The sequence below is a fragment of the Monodelphis domestica genome, chromosome 1 (genome assembly GCF_027887165.1).
Source record: "Monodelphis domestica isolate mMonDom1 chromosome 1, mMonDom1.pri, whole genome shotgun sequence".
NCBI lineage: Eukaryota > Metazoa > Chordata > Mammalia > Didelphimorphia > Didelphidae > Monodelphis > Monodelphis domestica.
In genome coordinates this window covers 122,724,426-122,742,837 of record NC_077227.1, presented here as the reverse complement: position 1 = coordinate 122,742,837, position 18,412 = coordinate 122,724,426, and the positions used below count along the sequence as shown (strand labels likewise).

The 18,412-nt window shown below is 35.5% G+C and overlaps 1 protein-coding gene across 3 annotated transcripts in view; it reads left to right on the top strand.

The window, feature by feature from the left end:
• ARNT2 (aryl hydrocarbon receptor nuclear translocator 2) overlaps positions 1-18,412 on the top strand; it is a 268,147-nt gene that overhangs the window by 163,107 nt on the left and 86,628 nt on the right. For all 3 annotated transcript variants that reach the window (XM_001367918.3, XM_056806028.1, XM_056806035.1), the window contains 2 exons: positions 2,050-2,115; positions 2,271-2,356. In XM_001367918.3, coding sequence (XP_001367955.2) covers positions 2,050-2,115; positions 2,271-2,356 — 152 coding nt within the window. The remainder of the gene's footprint in view (positions 1-2,049; positions 2,116-2,270; positions 2,357-18,412) is intronic.

Here is an 18,412-nt window from a genome sequence, read left to right as displayed (position 1 = left end):
CCACTTGATAAATGGTCAAAGGATATGAATAGGTAGTTTCCAGATGACAAAATCAAAGCTATTAATAATCATATGAAAAAATATTCTAAATCCCTCTTGATTAGAAAAATGCAAATTAAAACAACCCTGATGTATCAACTCATACCTATCAAATTGGCTACTATGACAGTCAAGGAAAATGATAAATGTTGGAGGGGATGTGGAAAAATTGGGATGCTACCGCATTGCCGTGGAGTTGTGAACTGATCCAACCATTCTGGAAGGCAATAAGGAATTATGCCCTAAGGACTATAAAAGAATGTATACTTTTTGATCCAGTAGTACCACTCATAAAGAGATTTATAAAAAAAAAAAGGAAAGAACTTATTTGGACAAAAATATTTATAGCTGCTCTTTTTGTGGTGGCAAAGAATTGGAAACTAAAAGAGTGTCCCTGAATGGAGGAATAGCTGAACAAATTGTGGTATATGATGGTGATGGAGTAGTTTACTATGTCCTTCTCCAGCTCATCTAACAGTTGAGAAGCTGAAGTAAACAGGGTTAAATGACTTGCCCAGGGTCACACAGCTAGTAAGCACCTGAGGCCAGATTTGAATTCAGGAAATTCCAACTCCAGATTGGGCACCCTATCCATTATACCACCAAACTGTCCCCTCTTCTTTCCTTAATATAATACCCATTCTTTTCTTAGACCCAAAGAAGGTATTCCTGATTTCTTATGAAGCTAACCCTTGTACTCTGAATCACCCTTTCTGTTACTGTTCCCTCTCTCCTATTACTTCTGAATCTCTAACATCTTCAGGAATTGTTAGTAAACATGCTCTGGTATCCTCTTTTCAGGAAAAATAAAAGTTTTATTTAGCCTGTTACTTGGAATCTAACTGTCGTCCAGTCTCCTTTTTAATAAATGATAGTCATAATCACACTGCTTTGTAGTCTTAGGATTTAGATGAGGGTTTTTTTTCCTATTAAGATTTTCTTTACTGCAGTGAGGAAGGTTTGGGGCTATTGGGGGGGATGGGACTGCAAGTGGTTCAGGTAGTTTTTGGTTTTATCCAAGATAAAAATTACTCCAGTTTTTTAATGGATCCATTCTCTCATTGATGCAATTGAGGTTAGATGTATAAATTTTCCAGGGGATCCCTGTCCTCCAAATATTCCTTTAATTAAATAACTAAATTTAATTCAATTTAAGTGAACAATTATTTTTTTAAACTACTCTTCTGCAAAGCATTAAGCTTTTATAGAACAATATTTTAAAATAGTCATGAATTTGGGACCTTAATTTACTATTCTTTAACTCTTGCAAATTATAGTCTAATCCAATCCTGTGTTTATCCCTAAGTTCTAAATAGGAGATTTATATTTAATGTTTTGGAGTCCTGTTTTGGAGTCAAGTATCTTTCAGGGCCAATATCCAAGTTTTGAATTTTAACTTCAGGATTTCAGCCCAATTTCATTAAAAACAAAACAAAACAAAACAAAACAAAACAAAAAAACAAAACCTTACCTTCTGTCTTAGAATCAATACTATATATTGGTTCCAAGGCAGAAGAGCAGAAAGGGTTAGGCAATGGGTGTTAAGTGACTTGCCCAGGGTCACACAGCTAGGAAGTATCAATTCACTGAGCCACCCAAGCTTCCCCCTCAATTTCAGATTTACAGGTAGCTGGTGGCATAGTAGATAGAGCTTTGACCTTATCCTTCCTGGTCACCCTTTCATGGTGACTATCCTTGTTTCCTTTCATGTAAGTATCAAAAAATAGTATCACAGAGCAAATGTAAACCTCTAGAGTTCAACGGATCAAAGTTAGCACCATTTTTGCCAGCTGATTGTTTTAACTATTAAGGAAAAGAAGTGAAAATAAAGAAATTGAAAATTATATATTGCTAAAAAGTTTGGAGGTATTGTGCTGAAGTAATTAGCTAATCAGCTATTTCTGTTTTATTTCTAGGTATCAGTGAGCCAAGAATTTGCACCAAATTTGTGAATGATATTTTGTGGCATTTGTGTGGGTAATAATTATTGATGAATTGATTTATTCTTAGGTGTGGAAACGCCCCTTTGGATCACCTTCCCCTAAACAGGATAACCACCATGAGGAAAAGATATAGGTCAGTTCAATATGTTTCTCGTTTGTAATACGTTATCAAGAGTTCTTTTGGTTTGGCCCTTACTCTATTAGGACTGTCATAGGACAAGGCATGAGAGTTGGGGTGGAGATAGGGTGGTCCGGATGCAAATTGTTTCACAAATGCCTTTTCTTTAGGAATGGTCTAGGCCCGGTTAAGGAAGGAGAGGCACAATATGCTGTAGTCCATTGCACAGGATACATCAAAGCCTGGCCTCCAGCAGGTAAGAAAAGTCTGAGTTCCCATTTTAAAATGAATAATAAGAGAATTTAAAATTTAAAATAAGATGCATTTAGAAATAACCACAGCCTGTGATGAACTAAATCAGAAATCAGTCTGTCATTTCACGAGTAACCTGTGGAACAGGAGTCCCTATTTGTAACTTCTTAGAGACCAGGAGAGGAAGCCACAATGACTGGCCTGAAAAAAACTGAAAAATATGAATTGTTGGTCTTGCCTTAAGGCATTTCCTCAGTCCTTTGTTTTATAGACATAATTTTCTTATGCCTTTGACTCTAGTTCTTGGATTCCTGAAATTGTTATTGATGATTAATCATTTAAAGAAGAGATTCCTAACTTTTTTTGTGTCATGGACTCTCTTTTGGTCATCTGGTGAGACCCTTCTCAGGATAATAATTTTAAATGCATAAAATAAAATACACAGGATTACAAAGGAAATCAAATCTACCAAAGTAAAGTTATTGTAATTTTTCTAACAGTTCATGATTACCACATTATAATTCTTGATTTAAAGCAATCTGGATATTCTAGAAAGCATGTTAAGCTATATGCATTTATGAAGCACTTCATGGGTAGAAGACACCATGATGCCCATGAGAGATACAAAGAAAGGCAAAAACACACCCAGACCCTCAAGGAGCTTACATTCTAATAGGGGAGATGACCTACGTACAACTGCGGACATATATACAAGATATAAAGTGTGACTCTCAGGAGGAGGAGAAAAAGGAAAGAGAGAAGTAATCTCAGAAGGAAGTGGTGTAGTACACTGAGAGACCAGGAAAGGCTTCCTGCAGAAGGAAGAATTTAAGCTCTTTTGGGTTTTTTAACCCTTATCTTCCAACTTAGAATCAGTATTGTTGTACTGGTTTCAAGGCAAAAGATCCATACAGGCTAAAAAATGGGGGTTAAGTAATTTGCCCAGGGTCACCCAGCTAGGAAGTGTCTGAGACTAGATTTGAACCCAGGACTTCCAGTCTCTAGGTTTGGCTTTCCATCCACTGAGCCACCTGACTTGAAAAAATCCAGGGAAGCCAGCCAGTAAAGGTAAGTAGGGAGAATATTTCAGAAATGGAGAGAACCAGTGCAAAAGGATGGAGTTGAGAGGTGAGCAAGTAAGACAATGTAGCTAGACTGTAGAGTGGGGAGAAGGAGGGAATGAGTGAGAGGGCTGGACATGTAGAAAGGAGGGACCAGGCTACAAAGAGATTTAAATACAGAACAGAACATTTCCTATTGGATTGTGGAAGTAATAGCAAGAGACATTTCAGTAATAACCAACATTTGTAAAACACTTTATAATTTCCAAAGTAGTTTCCAGGTAACTTTTGTATTAAAAAAAAAAAAACAAGCTATAAGATTTAGAGGTATAAAAACACTTAGAACATCTAGTCTAATCCCTTCATTTTACAGATAAGAAAATTGAAACCCCTGGAAGTATAAGTAGTAAAGCTAGCAGAGGTGACTAAAAACCCAGTGCTATTTCTACTGGGCTACAGAACCTCACAAGGAAAATCTTATCATATCTGGTAACTTATGGTACCTTCCAAGTACTAGTTATATCTGACTCTGCTCAGCTTCTAAAATCCAATTAATTCCTTTTGAGGTTTTTTTTCCAACTTATACATCTGATATCTATCTGTCTGTCTGTCTGTCTGTCTGTCTATCCATCTATCCATCTATCCATCTATTTATCTGTCTGTCTATCCAGCTGTCCATCTATTTATCTGTCTATCTGTCTGTCTATCCAGCTGTCCATCCACCTACCTGTTTGTCTGTCTGTCTGTCTATCTGGTTCTCTGTCTGTCTATCCATCTATCTATCTATATGTTTATATATTATATATATAACCTATTTTATATATAGTTGTTTGTATGTTGTTCTCTCCATTAGATTGCAAGTTCTTTGAGGGCAGGAATTGTTTGTTTTTGTTCTTTGTATTTGCAGTGTGTGACACAGTGACTGACACATTGTAAACACTTAATAAATATTTGTTTCCTTGACCTGCCTTGATCTGAATGTATTTTTACCTGCATTATACATGTAAAAACACTACAGGTGAAGTTGGGTAGCTCAATGGATAGAGAGCCAGGCCTAGAGATGGGAGGTCCTATTTTCAAATCTGACCTTAGATATTTCCTAGCTGTGTGACTCTGGGCAAGTCACTTAACCCTAATTAACTTGCCCTTAAGAGGAAAAAAAAAACAGCAATCACTAGAACTTAGCATGATCTGCTAAAGATTAAGTTATGCCCAAGTAAACTCATTTCCTTTTTTTTATAGGGTCAGGAGAATGCTGTAGATATAATGTATTACTCTTTTTTCGAAGTATTTGCCTGTCATTCCTGATATCTTCAGGATAGATAAGCATAGATAAGACAAGCAAGATATTTTTCTGGATATATTCCCAACAACCACATACCCCCAACGTGTTAATTAGCCACTTAGAATCAACCCAAGGTGTCAATGTTAGTAAACTGCCATAGTTCGATAACCCTGAATTCTTCAACTTTTTGTCAGAGATTTCAGTTATAACCTAGTAAGTATGCATTTATCAAATCTATTAATAATATTGAGCTAGGAGAGATAACTAACTTTTTGGAGACAAAATCATTTCAAAATGATCTTTACATCCAGAAAGATAAAGTTTACCAGAAAGTAATGAATTTTTAAAAAGAGAATAATTTAAATTTAAAAATGTTTAAAATCTAATTTAAAAAGTACAAGATACAAGGATAAATGCTTTTGTTTTGTTAACTCCTTTAAATTATTTTAATGTATGCTTTAAAAAAGTTATATTTACAGCTTCTTAGTATTTTGAATTGTCCATATTTTTTACATTTAAGTTCATAAAAATGAGAAAAATTAAAATAAAAAAGTAGAGGGTTTTTTCAACCAGTTGCTTAATTACTGATTGGGAGAAACCTGGTTTTATGTGAAAAAAAAAAGATGGAATTATTTCACATGCACATTTAACACAAGCCATAAATGTGATAAAGCTGACAAAACAACTGAAATAACTTTAAGTGACATTACTAGAAGAATATCAAAGATATAAAAGAAAAATAGTGCTACTATAGTCTGCACTGATCAGCCCACTTTTGAAGAACAGTGTCTTATTCTGAGTGCCACCATTTTCAAATTGTATTTTGTTGAATGATGAGAGGTCTCAAAATCATATCCTCTGAGATATGTTTGAAATAGTATGGAATGTTTAGCCTGAGAAAGATTATTCTTGGGAGAGATAGGGTAAATTTATACTGAAAGAAGAAATAAATGTGTTCCAGGGGGCCTTTGGAACTAGAGCTTTTATGTGGATCTATAGAGAATGAGATTCTGGCTCCATTAGAAAAAAAAAAACAACTTTCTGAATAAATATGATAATTGGACAGTAAGATGGGTTAACCTATAAGCTACTGGAGTCTCCATCACTAGAAATATTCAAGCATAGGCTGGTTGGCAATCTGTTAGGGAATATATAGAAAAGATTCCTGGGGTTCTAGCTGAGGTGTAAACTTGAAAGATTTCTAGCTGAATCTGGGCCCCTTGGGAGAGCGTGTTAAGATACCAAGCCAAGACCAGTTCAATAAAGTATTTGTAGAAATCCTGGAAGACTAACCTGAAGCCAATACTACCTCTCCTGGCACTGTTTCAGGGGCTGAGGTCTGAAACCAGGGAGCCCCAGGTGGGTGCTACTACTACTACTACTACTACTACTACTACTACTACTACTACTACTACTACTACTACTACAACAACTACACTTACCAGCTAACATTAATATAGTGCTCACCATGTACCAGGGGCTGTGTTGGGCTACAACTGTTATCTCATTTGATCCTTTTAACCCTGAAAAATGCTATTATTTTTCCTATTTTAAAGATGAGGAAATCAATACCCTCCCTCCACCCACTTTCCCCCCCCAAAAAAAAGAAACCCCAAGATCAGATGAATTTTCTCAAATATTCAGACAAGTAACCAAAATATGGCATAAATTATTGCAATAATAGAGAAAGAAGGCACTTTCTAAGTTTTTTTTAATCAAAGGAATATGGTTCTGATTCCTAAATGTGTGAGAGACAAAACAGAAAAAGAGAACTATAGGCCAATATCTCTAATAAATATTGATGTAAAAATGTTTTAAAATATAATTGGTAAATACTTATGTCAATAAATTAGGGGAAGAGCAAGTTAGTGAATTGGTTATGCAACTAAAAAAACTAGAAAAAGAATGAATTTTAAACCCTAAGAAGATATCAGATTGTAAATCTTGAAGATCAAGGAGGAGAATAAAAAATATAAAGTAAGAAAATCACTGAACTAATAAATGACAAAGAGATAGTTTTGTGAAAATATATTAACAAAGAACAACATGTAAAAAGTTATTCAGTATCATCAGGCTAGATTTATTTCAAACATGTGGGATTGGTTCCATAGATTATAAATAAATAAATAAGACAATAAAAACTAAAATCTATATTAGTACAGAAAATATTTTTGACAATTTATAAAATTCATTTGTTTTTAAACCCTTGAAAGCACAGGAATAAACATATCTTTTTCTTAAAATGATTAACAATGTCTGTCAAAAAAAACCCAAGAATTATAATAATTTGTAATGGAGAAACACTTAGAAAGAAGCCTTTCCAACATGATCAGGGGGCACCAAGCACAGATGTACATTGTTATCTCTATTATTTAATCTAGTTTTAGAAATAGTAACTTGCAGTAAGGTAAGAGGAATAAACATAAAAAAGAAACAAATTATCACTATTTACATACAATATAATTTATAAGCAATATGATTTACTTAGAGAACCCTAAAGATTTAACTGGGACAGCCAGATTATGCAGTGAATGGAGGACCAGTCCTATAGATGACATCTGCCATTGCCTCTGGATCTTGGCCAAATGGGACAGTTCTGGAAGTCACATGAAAGAGACTATTACCTTTCCTGGTACAGGGAAAGAATCCCAAACTCCTAGCCTATTTGTTAGAGTTTTGGCTCTCTAATTAGGGGCATTATCACATGCTAGTCATATTTCATAACTATAATTCCAAGGGCAGAATTACTATGAACTTGGGGCCTTTCATTTCATTACATCATGATCCAAGCCAAGTTATTACAAAACCTAGCAGAAAGTGATAGAAAATGAAATCTAATTCAAAGTAACTCCCAAATATATAAAATAATATCTGGTAATCTACTCAATAAGTCATATGCAGAGCAACTGAAAACATTTTTACAAGAAATAAATAAAAGCATATAATTTGAGAATTATTAGTAGCTCATTTTTTGGCCATGCCAACATAATAAAAATGTATAATACAGGGGGCAGCTGGGTAGCTCAGTGGATTGAGAGCCAGTCCTAGAGACGGGAGGTCCTAGGTTCAAATCTGGCCTCAGACCCTTCCCAGCTGTGTGACCCTGGGCAAGTCACTTGACCCCCATTGCCTAGCCCTTACCACTCTTCTGCCTTGGAGCCAATATACAGTATTGACTCCAAGACGGAAGGTAAGGGTTTAAAAAAAAATGTATTATACTTAGCCAAAATTATTACAGACAGTGCAATGCCAGTCAAACTATCAAGACTCTCATAGAAATGTAAAAAATAGTAACAAAATGAATTGAAGGAACAAAAAGCCAAGAATTTCAAAGAAAATGGTGGATGGGCAGGGAAGGTAGAAATGAAGAGGGCATAATAATATCGCTCTCTCATTGCTATGACGAAGCCTATAAAATAGTAATCATCAAAACTCTTTGGTACAGGTTAAAGAATAGGAAAATGAATTTATGGAATAGCAATCATATAATAGCATAATGTTTGATAAGCTCAAGATCTCCAACTACTGAATAAGGACTCTCTATCTAACAAGAACTTCTGGGAAAACTGTAAAGCAATCTGGCAGAAATTAGATTTAGAGAACAACATCCTCCACAAATTCTACGTGGGTAGATAAAACTTAAATATAATGGAAATTAGAGGTTAAAGGAGCTCCAGGTCTTAAATGTTATTATTCTTTGAGACATTAACTAGTTCAAGAGATGAAGGTGAAAGCCTTCAGAAGTATATTTGTGAATACTCTTTTATTCTGGTGCCACATTCCTTTCAGAATTCAGATGCATATGCAGAGCTACAATATTATGTTATAGAAATATTGTTCCTGTATGTTTGGCATTTTGGAAAAAAATAGACTTTGCATAAACATTACGAATATCTGTTATGTGCTTATAACAGTCTGATCCCTCTGTGTATAAAAAGAAACACACAACTTTTTGAATTATGGATTTTAACTGCATAATTCTGTTGGGAGGTTTTTTCCTGTAATAATGTTAATCAACTATAATATGCATTTCCCAATTAAATTCCGTAGGCATTTGGCCTCTCTAATTGGCATTACAGTATCACTGCAAGCTGAAGTTCAGTATTTCCAGTTTGTTTTCAATTTTGCAGTAGTAGTATCCTTTGATATGTTAACCACACGTGGCTTAAATATTGAGGAAATTTAATCTGTTAACCTCTCAATTTCTTCATGACATTTCTAACAATTAGAGTTCTCCAGCAATGAAACAGACAGCCATGCAAGGCATTTTTTCTGCTTGCCATATTTCCATGATAGGAACAATGTGGAGGGTGGGGGAAGAGGGAGGCCAAATAATTGATGGTTTTTCCACTTTATGCAGCTTGAAGAAGAGATTGAATGAAAGGGAGCTGGCAGCTAGGTTGCTCAGTGTAGATAGAGAGCAGAGGCCCTGGGTTCCAATCACTCCCTAGCTACATGACTCTGGGCAAGTCACTTAATTCCCACTGTCTAAAGCCCTTAATGCTCTTCTGTCTTGGAACCAATACACCATACTGATTCTAAAACAGAAGATAAAAGTTTTTTAAAAATTAATAAATAAAGAGTAGACTGAGTAGATAAGGTTAGGGATAGAAACTAGATCTAGGATTTTCATTTGGTATAGGAAATTCCCAGACAAATAAACTGTCTACTAATTCAGGTTGCACCTTTTCTGCACTGTCATTCTAAAGAACTATCTCTAGAACATTGAGAGGCAAAATGATATTGCAGGGGAACACAACTAATAAATATGTCAGAAGTAGGACTTGAACTAGTCTTCCTACATTGTCTCTAAGCTAAGTAGAATTCAATCAGATTCAATTAAGTAAATATTAAATATCTACTGTGTGCAAATCATTTTGTTGTCGGAGGGGGGCAGAGAAGCTGGTAATAGTCCTGAGGGCAAAACCAGTCTGCTATGAATAATTTTAATATTTTAAAATAAAACAAAATTTTATTTTGAAAAGTAAAAACTATTCCTAAGGACTACCAAAAAAAAAAAGCTGGCCAAATTTGGTCCCCAGGACCAATTTGCCAAAGCATGCTAAGCATACAAAGTCAAAAACAAAACAATCTTATCCCTATCCTCGATAAGTCTACATTCTACTTATCAGAACCATAGTCTGATAATCATTGAATCTCAGAATTGAAAGATTCCTCAGAGACTATCTCTTCCAACTTCTACCTAAGAATTCCCTCTCTAGCCTTTCTAACAAATGGTTTCCTAGACTGTGCTTAAATATTTCCAGCATGTACTGGAAGTTTTTACTTTACTTTCTGGTGTTTACTTTCCAACTATCTTTCCAGGAAACCTATTGCATTTTTGATAGTACTTAGTATCTGAAAAATTTATTCTATATATTATTGCTGTTGTAATTTTTCAGTCATGTCTAGCTCTTTGTGATCCCATTTGGGGTTTTCTTGGCAGAAATAATAGAGTGGTTTGCTATTTCCTTCTCCCACTCATTTTGCAGATGAGGAAACTGAGGCAGATAGGGTTAAGTGACTTGTCCAGGGTCACACAGCTAATAAGAATCTGAGGACAGATTTGAACTCAGGAAGATGTCTTTCTGACTTAGTCTCAGCACTCTACCCACTGTCACCTAGTTTCTCTTTTATACCATCTGATGATCCTTTAGATGCTTAGAGTCTATCAGTAATTTTTATCTTTCCCAAGCTATATATTCCCAGTTCATTCAACCCATCCATCATTGTTATAGCTTGACAGAATTAGCTGTAGAGCTGTAGAACTGTAGAGAAAACCTGCTTTCCTAGAATTCTTGAAAAAAACAGAAGTGTTACTCTGGCCTGGCAGTTTTAGTCAGAAGGAGACCAACTTAGCAGAGCTTTTATTCAGCTGACTGTAGTAAATTTAAATGTCAATGATCAAAATTGTTGGCTTTGAAAATTTTCTTCAAAAGATGAAAGGATTGTTTTCATCAGGTATTATTGCAAAGGAAAAAAGAACTCACTCTTCCAAAATCTACTCCTCATGATATAGGAACCTGAATGGAACCATTTCTTTTCATAAAAACTAGCATTGCTTTGGGTGCCAGTTATCCTCAAAGTAACTCAGCTCTGGTATGCCACAGGAGACAGCAAGGTGGTGCAATGGACCTGGCCAGACTCAGGAAGACTCATCTTCCTTAGTTCAAATCTGACCTCAGACACTCACTAATTGCATGATCTTTGGTAAATCACTTTACCCTGTTTGCCTCTGTTTCATCTTCTGCAAAATGAGTTGGAGAAGGAAATGGAAAACCACTCCAGTGTCTCTGCCAAAAAAAAAAAACCCAAATTGGGGACATGACTGAAAGATCTGAACAATAACCTTTCTATTTCTAACAGACTTGAGTAATATGGAAATAGGATTTGAATGATAATATATGTGTAACCCAGTGAAATAGCTTGTCAGCTCCAGGAGGGGAGAGGGAAGAGGGAGGGAACAATAAGAATTATGTAACTATGGAAAATATTTTAAAAATAAAATAAAATTATATTTCTAACAACTTATTTTGTGGTGGTAGGCTTCTTCTGCTTCTCTAACTGGACGACTTATTCAGAGGCTCCCAGATTTAACCTCATAAAGTAGAAATCTCCATTCCCTTCTCTCCTTTTAGGTTCCTTTTTGCCTTCATGTTGTCTACACTAATTAACTTCCCATTGGATGGATACCATTCTTTTGTCATTTTCTCGTCTCCCAGATCAGACTAGGTACAGAAAATATAACTTTGGAGGGAGACGGGGATGAACTTCTTGGTAAATAACTAGGCTTTTCTTTCTTTTCATTGAATCAGGCTCCTTGGTATTGTAGCTTCTCACCAATATAGAAGAAAATGATAATATTACAATTTTCTTGGAATGAAGGCATAATTGTCGACCACATTCAGAAGTGTCAAGCCTAAGTGTTTTGAAAAATTATCTGTAGTAATATCCATAAAGTCAAAGATTCAAAGGTAGTTTTGATCTTGGGGCTTCTCTTGTCTAACTCTCTTTTTTTACAAATTAAAAAACTGGGACTAGGATTTAAAATTTTTTTGTCCAAGGTCACAGACATCACTGTATTATATATAGGCCTGGAGTAGGAAAGGGCTTTGAAGGTTATTAAGTCAACTCCCTCATCTTAGGAAACTGAGACCCAGAGAGATTATTTTATTTCCCCAAATTAACACAGCTGGTAAATGTCTGAGGCAAATTTGAAACCCCAGAGTTTTGTGGGTTCCAGAACACTATCCAATAACCCTATCCCTTCTGCTCTCCAACATAGAATCTTAGAGAGTTTCCTAAAGCACTGAGACAAAGTTACATGATGTCTAGAGACCCTTAGCCAGTATAAATCAGAGGCAAAACTTGAACTCAGATCTTCTTGGCTCCAATACCAACCCTTTATTCTTTTCTCCACACTTACTCTCAGAAATAGAGTGATCTCTTATCTGATGGAGATGGACTTTGACTCAAGTTCTCTTATTCTAAATTTAGTACCCTCTCTGCTGTATACTACTACTTAGTCATTTTGGAAAGTTGAAAACTTGTTTCCTCTCATTCCCAAAGAACTTAGTAATAGCACTAATATTTTTGGTCCCTGTTGACTCCATATTAGAAAAAAAGAAATTTAAGGTAGTTCTAATACTTACCAGGTGGTGCTTTTATTATACAATAACTTTCTATATTACTTCTATTTTCATATGCCTTGGCATATTACATATATGTCTCATAAAAAAACATTTTAGGGGGAAAAATGAAAAAAGTAGGTTTACTTGTCCTTGGTATATACCATTGTCCAGTCTTCCATTTGTTTAGTCTGTCATAAACCAGCCATAAGAACCTGTGTTTCTCATTTTCTAGGACATGTTTTAAATCATAAGAAACTTCGAAAATATGTAGATCCTAATTCCCTCATCCCCCAAATATATCATAATGTTAGTTCCTTCACCACAATTCTACCTAGGATTTCATAGACATTCATTATTGGAAAAAAGTTTCTTAATCTGTAAAATGAGGGAGTTAGACAAGAGAAGCCCCAAAGTCCATTCATTAATTTGGGGAATAAAAGGATCCTTTTCCAGGAAAAGGTTCATGTGATGTTTTTCTGGTTCATCACATAAAAATCTATGGAAAATATTTGGTTAACTATAGTGCATCAACACTTTAGCAGTGTTGCAAGTACCAAAATAAAGCCAAATAAAGACAATTGAGGGAAAAATACCCCCTAGTGCTGGCTTCATTGTCATCATGCCCAGTGAGACAATCCAGGTCACTAAGGGTTTTCAGAGTCATTTGGAGCTCCCATCTTTATCTCGGTTTTAAAGACTGCAATAGTTTTGTTTTTAGACTTGAAACTTCCACACTGGACTTTCAGTAACTACTTAACCACAACATGCCAAAGTAGTTATGTTATTTTGGGGTTTTGGCATGATTCTGGAATTATTACTTTGACACAGTTCCACTTTACTAGGCAGAACATAATCCTGCTGTTAGCCTATCATTAAAAGCACTGTCATTCTTGAGAACTTTGTAATTGTTTTTTTTCTTTCCTTTTAAAAATCTCATTAAGATAGTTTTCTATGTTCAACACGTTTATATAAACTCACAAGACTATAAGATGATGGTTGGATTCTTCTTGTAAGAAATCTAATGCCATTTGTTTTATGCTCGTGCTATTAAAAAGGACTCTGCGTTATGGCAACCGTGACCTTGGATCATAGAATTGAAGGGGTGAAATGAACCAGAGAAATATAATATCATAGAATCCTAGAGCTGGAAAAGGAATTTGCTTTAGATATCATCCAACTCGACCCCTTCATAAATGAGGTAGTTGAGGCTGCAAGAGGTGATAAGGTCTTACAGGGAACAAGTTATAGTCTGATTTGAAACGCGACCTTCTGACTCCCAAGTCCAGTACCCTGTGCCCAAACACAACACCTTGACACAACAGGTTATCAAGAGCAAAGGAAAGTGGAAGAAACTTCAGCTGGAAAATAGTGATGCCTTTTTAAATCCAAATGAACTTGGCAGGCAGGGTAGTGCTGAGCAGAAAGACCCAAATTGTTCTGAATTAAAATCAACAGATGTTCCTAGGCTTTTGCTACATGCTTTCAAGCTCTCTAGATTCCTACTCTGCCAGGCTCCAGAGATCTGTCACTGTTAGCCCTTCTACTACAGCCATTATTGTTACTGAGGATACTACAAGGATTCTACCCCAGATTACCAAATTCATAGACGGGTTTTTATTTCCTGCCTTTCACTTTTGTTGCCTGGTGACCTCCAGCCCAGCTATTTAATCTGGCACTTGGAGCTTCATAGGCTCAGGTCAAGAGTAGGTCTGGAGCAGTTAAGCATAAAATAGTAAGAGTATCACTAGACTAGACTGAATTAAACACAAAGTGATCATTTCCCCTTTGAATCACTCATTAAAAGTTTCAAGAGCTTATAAGTAATATAGCATTGGAATGAATGTATGAACTTATCACTTATTATTGTTATAGGTATTTGTGTGCATTGCCTAATCTCCTAAGAGAATATAAGATCCATGAAGGCAGTGACAGCCTCCTCTAAATTTTATATCTTTCCCAGACCCCAGTAAGGGTTTTTTTCTGTTTGTTTGTTTGGGGTGGGAGGGAGTTAAGAGATTTTTGTTCTTTTTTAAAATTGTATGTTGATTCATATCCAATAGTTGTTAAGTAAATGCCTAATCATTTGAATTGAACGGAGGATTGTGTTGGATTTTTTTAAAAGGCTATGTATAATAGAATTCCAACAATTTTACAAGTAGAATTTTAAATATGGAAGAATAAAAATGTGTCCCTGGTTCTGATATAATACTTAGGCTACATGACAGTTGAGTACAGTCATATCTTCTCCTCTATCATTGGTAAGAATAAGTGAGGCTCATAGAAAAATCACATGGCAGATGTGGACTGTTAGTGTTTAATTTTGATGAAGTCAAGAAATGAAAATTCTCCTTGACGTGGCCACTCTAATGTGGAGTGAGTTACTGTTCTTAAATGGCTTTTCCCTTGGTTTCTCCATGTTGAAAACTGTGGGTTATAGTCCTGCCCTCTTTTTAACCTTTCCATAAGTTGATCTGTATTCATCTTAGAGAACAGAATCACCAAAGTATGCTATATGATTATGATATATGATTTTCAATTAGTGGTGTGCCACTTGACTCATAACTCTGTGATTTGTCATCATTTATTCATCTGAAAATTCACATCCTTAATGTTCCTTATGTTGATTCTCAATAATTTGTAGTTTGGATGAAGTCAACCATAATTGGTTGCATATTTATGAAGTGGAAATTTTTCCTTGGTTTGATAAGTTTTCCAGGTCATTCTTGAGATCTCCTAATCTTTTGTAAAACTAAAGGATTTCATTTGAAAAGATAATTTTTAAAATTATAATTGTTATTGATAATTTTGGTTTTAATATCACCTTCTTCCCCAATATTTTCCTTCCTATTCCTCTTCCCAGAAAACCACTCTTCATAACTTAGAAAATAAAGAGGAAAATAATTTAGCAAAATTAATCCAGATATCAACCAAATCCAACATTGTATTCTATATTACAAATTTATTCCACTTATTCCACTTCTGCAAAAAAAAAAAAAAAGGGACACAGGTACCTTCTCATCTCTATCCTTTGACCTAGGCTTGATCATTAAAACTTAACAGCATTATTTAAAGTGTTGTTGTTATATTTGGATTGTCATCATTATGTATATTGTTTTCTTAGTTCTGTATACTTTTGCATCAATTCATATGTCTTCCCATACTTCTCTGTATTCATTATATTCATCATTTCTTACAACATAGCAATAATCCATTGCATGCAGGTATCATAATTGGTTTAGCTGTTCTTCTATGAATGGATATCTACTTTTTTTTAGTTCTTAGCTATTCAGAAAGTTGTTAAATATTTTGATACTTTTCTTTTTATCATTGTCTTTCTTAAGGTACATGTATGTGTCTAACAGTGCAATGTCTGGGTCAAATATATTGACTTTGTAGACTTAAATTAATTCTAAATTTAATAAATTAATTCTAAATAAATAAATCCTAAATTCTAAATTGCTTTCTGGAATGGTTAGGCCAGTTCACAATTCAAACAACTATATGTTAGTATGCCTATTTGAAATGCCATTTTAAAAGGCTTTAATTCTTAAGTTTTAAGAAACTTTAAGTTTTAAGTTAAAGTTAAAACTTTAAGTTTTAAGTGAATATGATCATCCCAAGTTGGTAAAAGATTGAAATAAAGGCTTAAAAATCATTTGGGACTGGCAAATATGAAAGAGACATTCTATTCTCAGCATTTTTGGTACTCTTTGAATGTTTGTAAGTGACTTCACCTTTCTGTTCCTTAGTATTCACATCCTTAAAATGTATTAAACAGCCTTTTCTCCAATTTATTTTAAAGAGTTATGGAAGATCTTCATGGCGGATTTTTGGGACTGTATTATTAGTTTGCTGAGCTTGTTTTCTTGGTCTTCTGTTTCTAGGGATTGCTTGTTGGGTAGGAGAGATGGAGAGTTATGTTTGCAAATGATTATTTTAGAAAAACAAAAGATAAATAAAACAAGATCAAATTTTTATGAGTTATGAGAAGTCATATAGGATCATAAGGTGATTTCTGGTGTGTTTTTTAAGCAAGTACTATAATGAAAACCATTAGTCATGGTGGAGAAAGCAGAAAAAGTATAAGACTTGATGCGTCTCTCTAATATTTTACAGTATGTTTGAGGAGATTAGACTAACACATGGAAAACTGCATTTGGCTACATAAAACAGAATATAAGTGCTATACTATGTGATAGAGAAAGTGCTGCAGAACTTGGGGAGAGAAGAAGTACAATAAGGGCTAGAGTCATCATGGAAAATATGGGCCAGAGCTGGTCTTTTAAGAATGAATTAGAGGGGGCATCTGGGTGGCTCAGTGGATTGAGAGCCAGGCCTAGAGACAGGAGGTCCTGGGTTCAAATTTGGCCTCAGACACTTCCCAGTTGTGTGACCCTGGGCAAGTCACTTGACCCCCATTGCCTAGCCCTTACCACTCTTCTGCCTTGGAGCCAGTACACAGTATTGACTCCAAGACGGAAGGTGAGGGTTTAAAAAAAAAAAGAATGAATTAGATTAGGGGCATCGAGGTGGCTCAGTGAATAGAGAGACCTAGAGATGGAAGGTTCTGAGTCCAAATCTGGCCTCAGACATTTCTGATTGCTTGATCCAAGTCATTCATTTAACACCAGTTGACCAGCTCTTACCACTTTTCTGCTTTGAAACAAGTACTTATAATTGATTCTAAGACAAAAGGAAAAGGTTTTTAAAACACTTCCTAGCTCTGTGTCCCTGAGCAAGTCATTTAACCCCATTGCCTAGCCCTTCCTAGTTTTCTGCCTTAGTACCAATAATGTGGAAAGTTAGGGTTCCAAAAAGAATAAATGAATAGGATTGGGACAAGTGGAAGGGAGAGTAGAGGCCATTCTAATAAAGCTACCCAATATATATGTAGACTTGGGGGAAGGAATGGGTATGGCCTATTGGTGGGCCAATTGGAGGATCAGCCTAAATGGAGCAGAGAGTACATATTTTGGGAGGAATGGGAATCAACTATCATCAGACCAAATCATGGGAGACTTAAAAGACAGGCAGAGGAGTTTAAACTGCATAAAATAGACTGAAAGGAGTCCCTGAAGAGTTCTGAGCAGAAGAATAATGGAATGAAGGTCATACTTAAGAAAGAAAGACATGTCTGACCACAGCACATGTGACAGATTGGGAGGAAAATAAAAGAAATTGGAATTATGCGGCCAACTAAGAAGCAATGGAGATATTCCAGGTGTGAAGTGATGCGTGTTTATAGTAGGGCAGAAGCCTTAGAAAGAGAGGAAAGGAAACATTTTGAAGATCAAATCAGTAGGATTTGCACTGACTCTGGGTAATGAATAATGAATTTTTTTAATAATTGGATCTTGATTTATTGGATATTTCAATTTTAGCAGATAACAAAATATTGAACCAAATAACTAGCTCACACGTGCTAGTGGGTTACCATTACTCTATCTAAACTAAACTACAGAAGCTCTTCTGTAGTTATTTTATTACATTAGGGGTTAGCACACAACTTATGATAACACAAGACAAATTAAAAGCAAGGTAACCATTGGAAATTTTATTTCAGTGCACAGAAGGAGGAAATGAAAACTTAAAAAAAATCAGCTCATATTTTATCTGTTTTATCTAACCTTACTTCAAAGTCAGGCTTCTTTGACTTACGCCACTGAAGTTCTGGGCCCTCAAAGCACAGTGTGTCCAAAGTCCATCTCATCCTTATCTCCTACAAAAAATACAATCCCTGTTTCTATCAGAGATCATGTAGATGAAGTTCACTGAACCCTGGAGGAACGTTTAGTGGATCTTTCCAAGTCTTTGTTCTTCTTGACCTCTCAATTCCATGAGCATTAATTACTGGCCTTCTCTATAAAAGGCCAGTACTGGGGGGTGAAAAGCCAGAGTAGGTTCAGAACCTGCTCCCAGTCTTAAGAGGAGGAGGCGGGAGGAAGACCATATCAGAAGTTGTAGCATGTGCAGCAACCAGTGGGCTAAAGCAGGTCAAGGATAACCCAGGCCTCAGCCCTGTCCGTGAGGGAGCGAAGTGACTACCCAAGCATGGAGGGAAGAGAACAGTTTGCTCCAGTGGG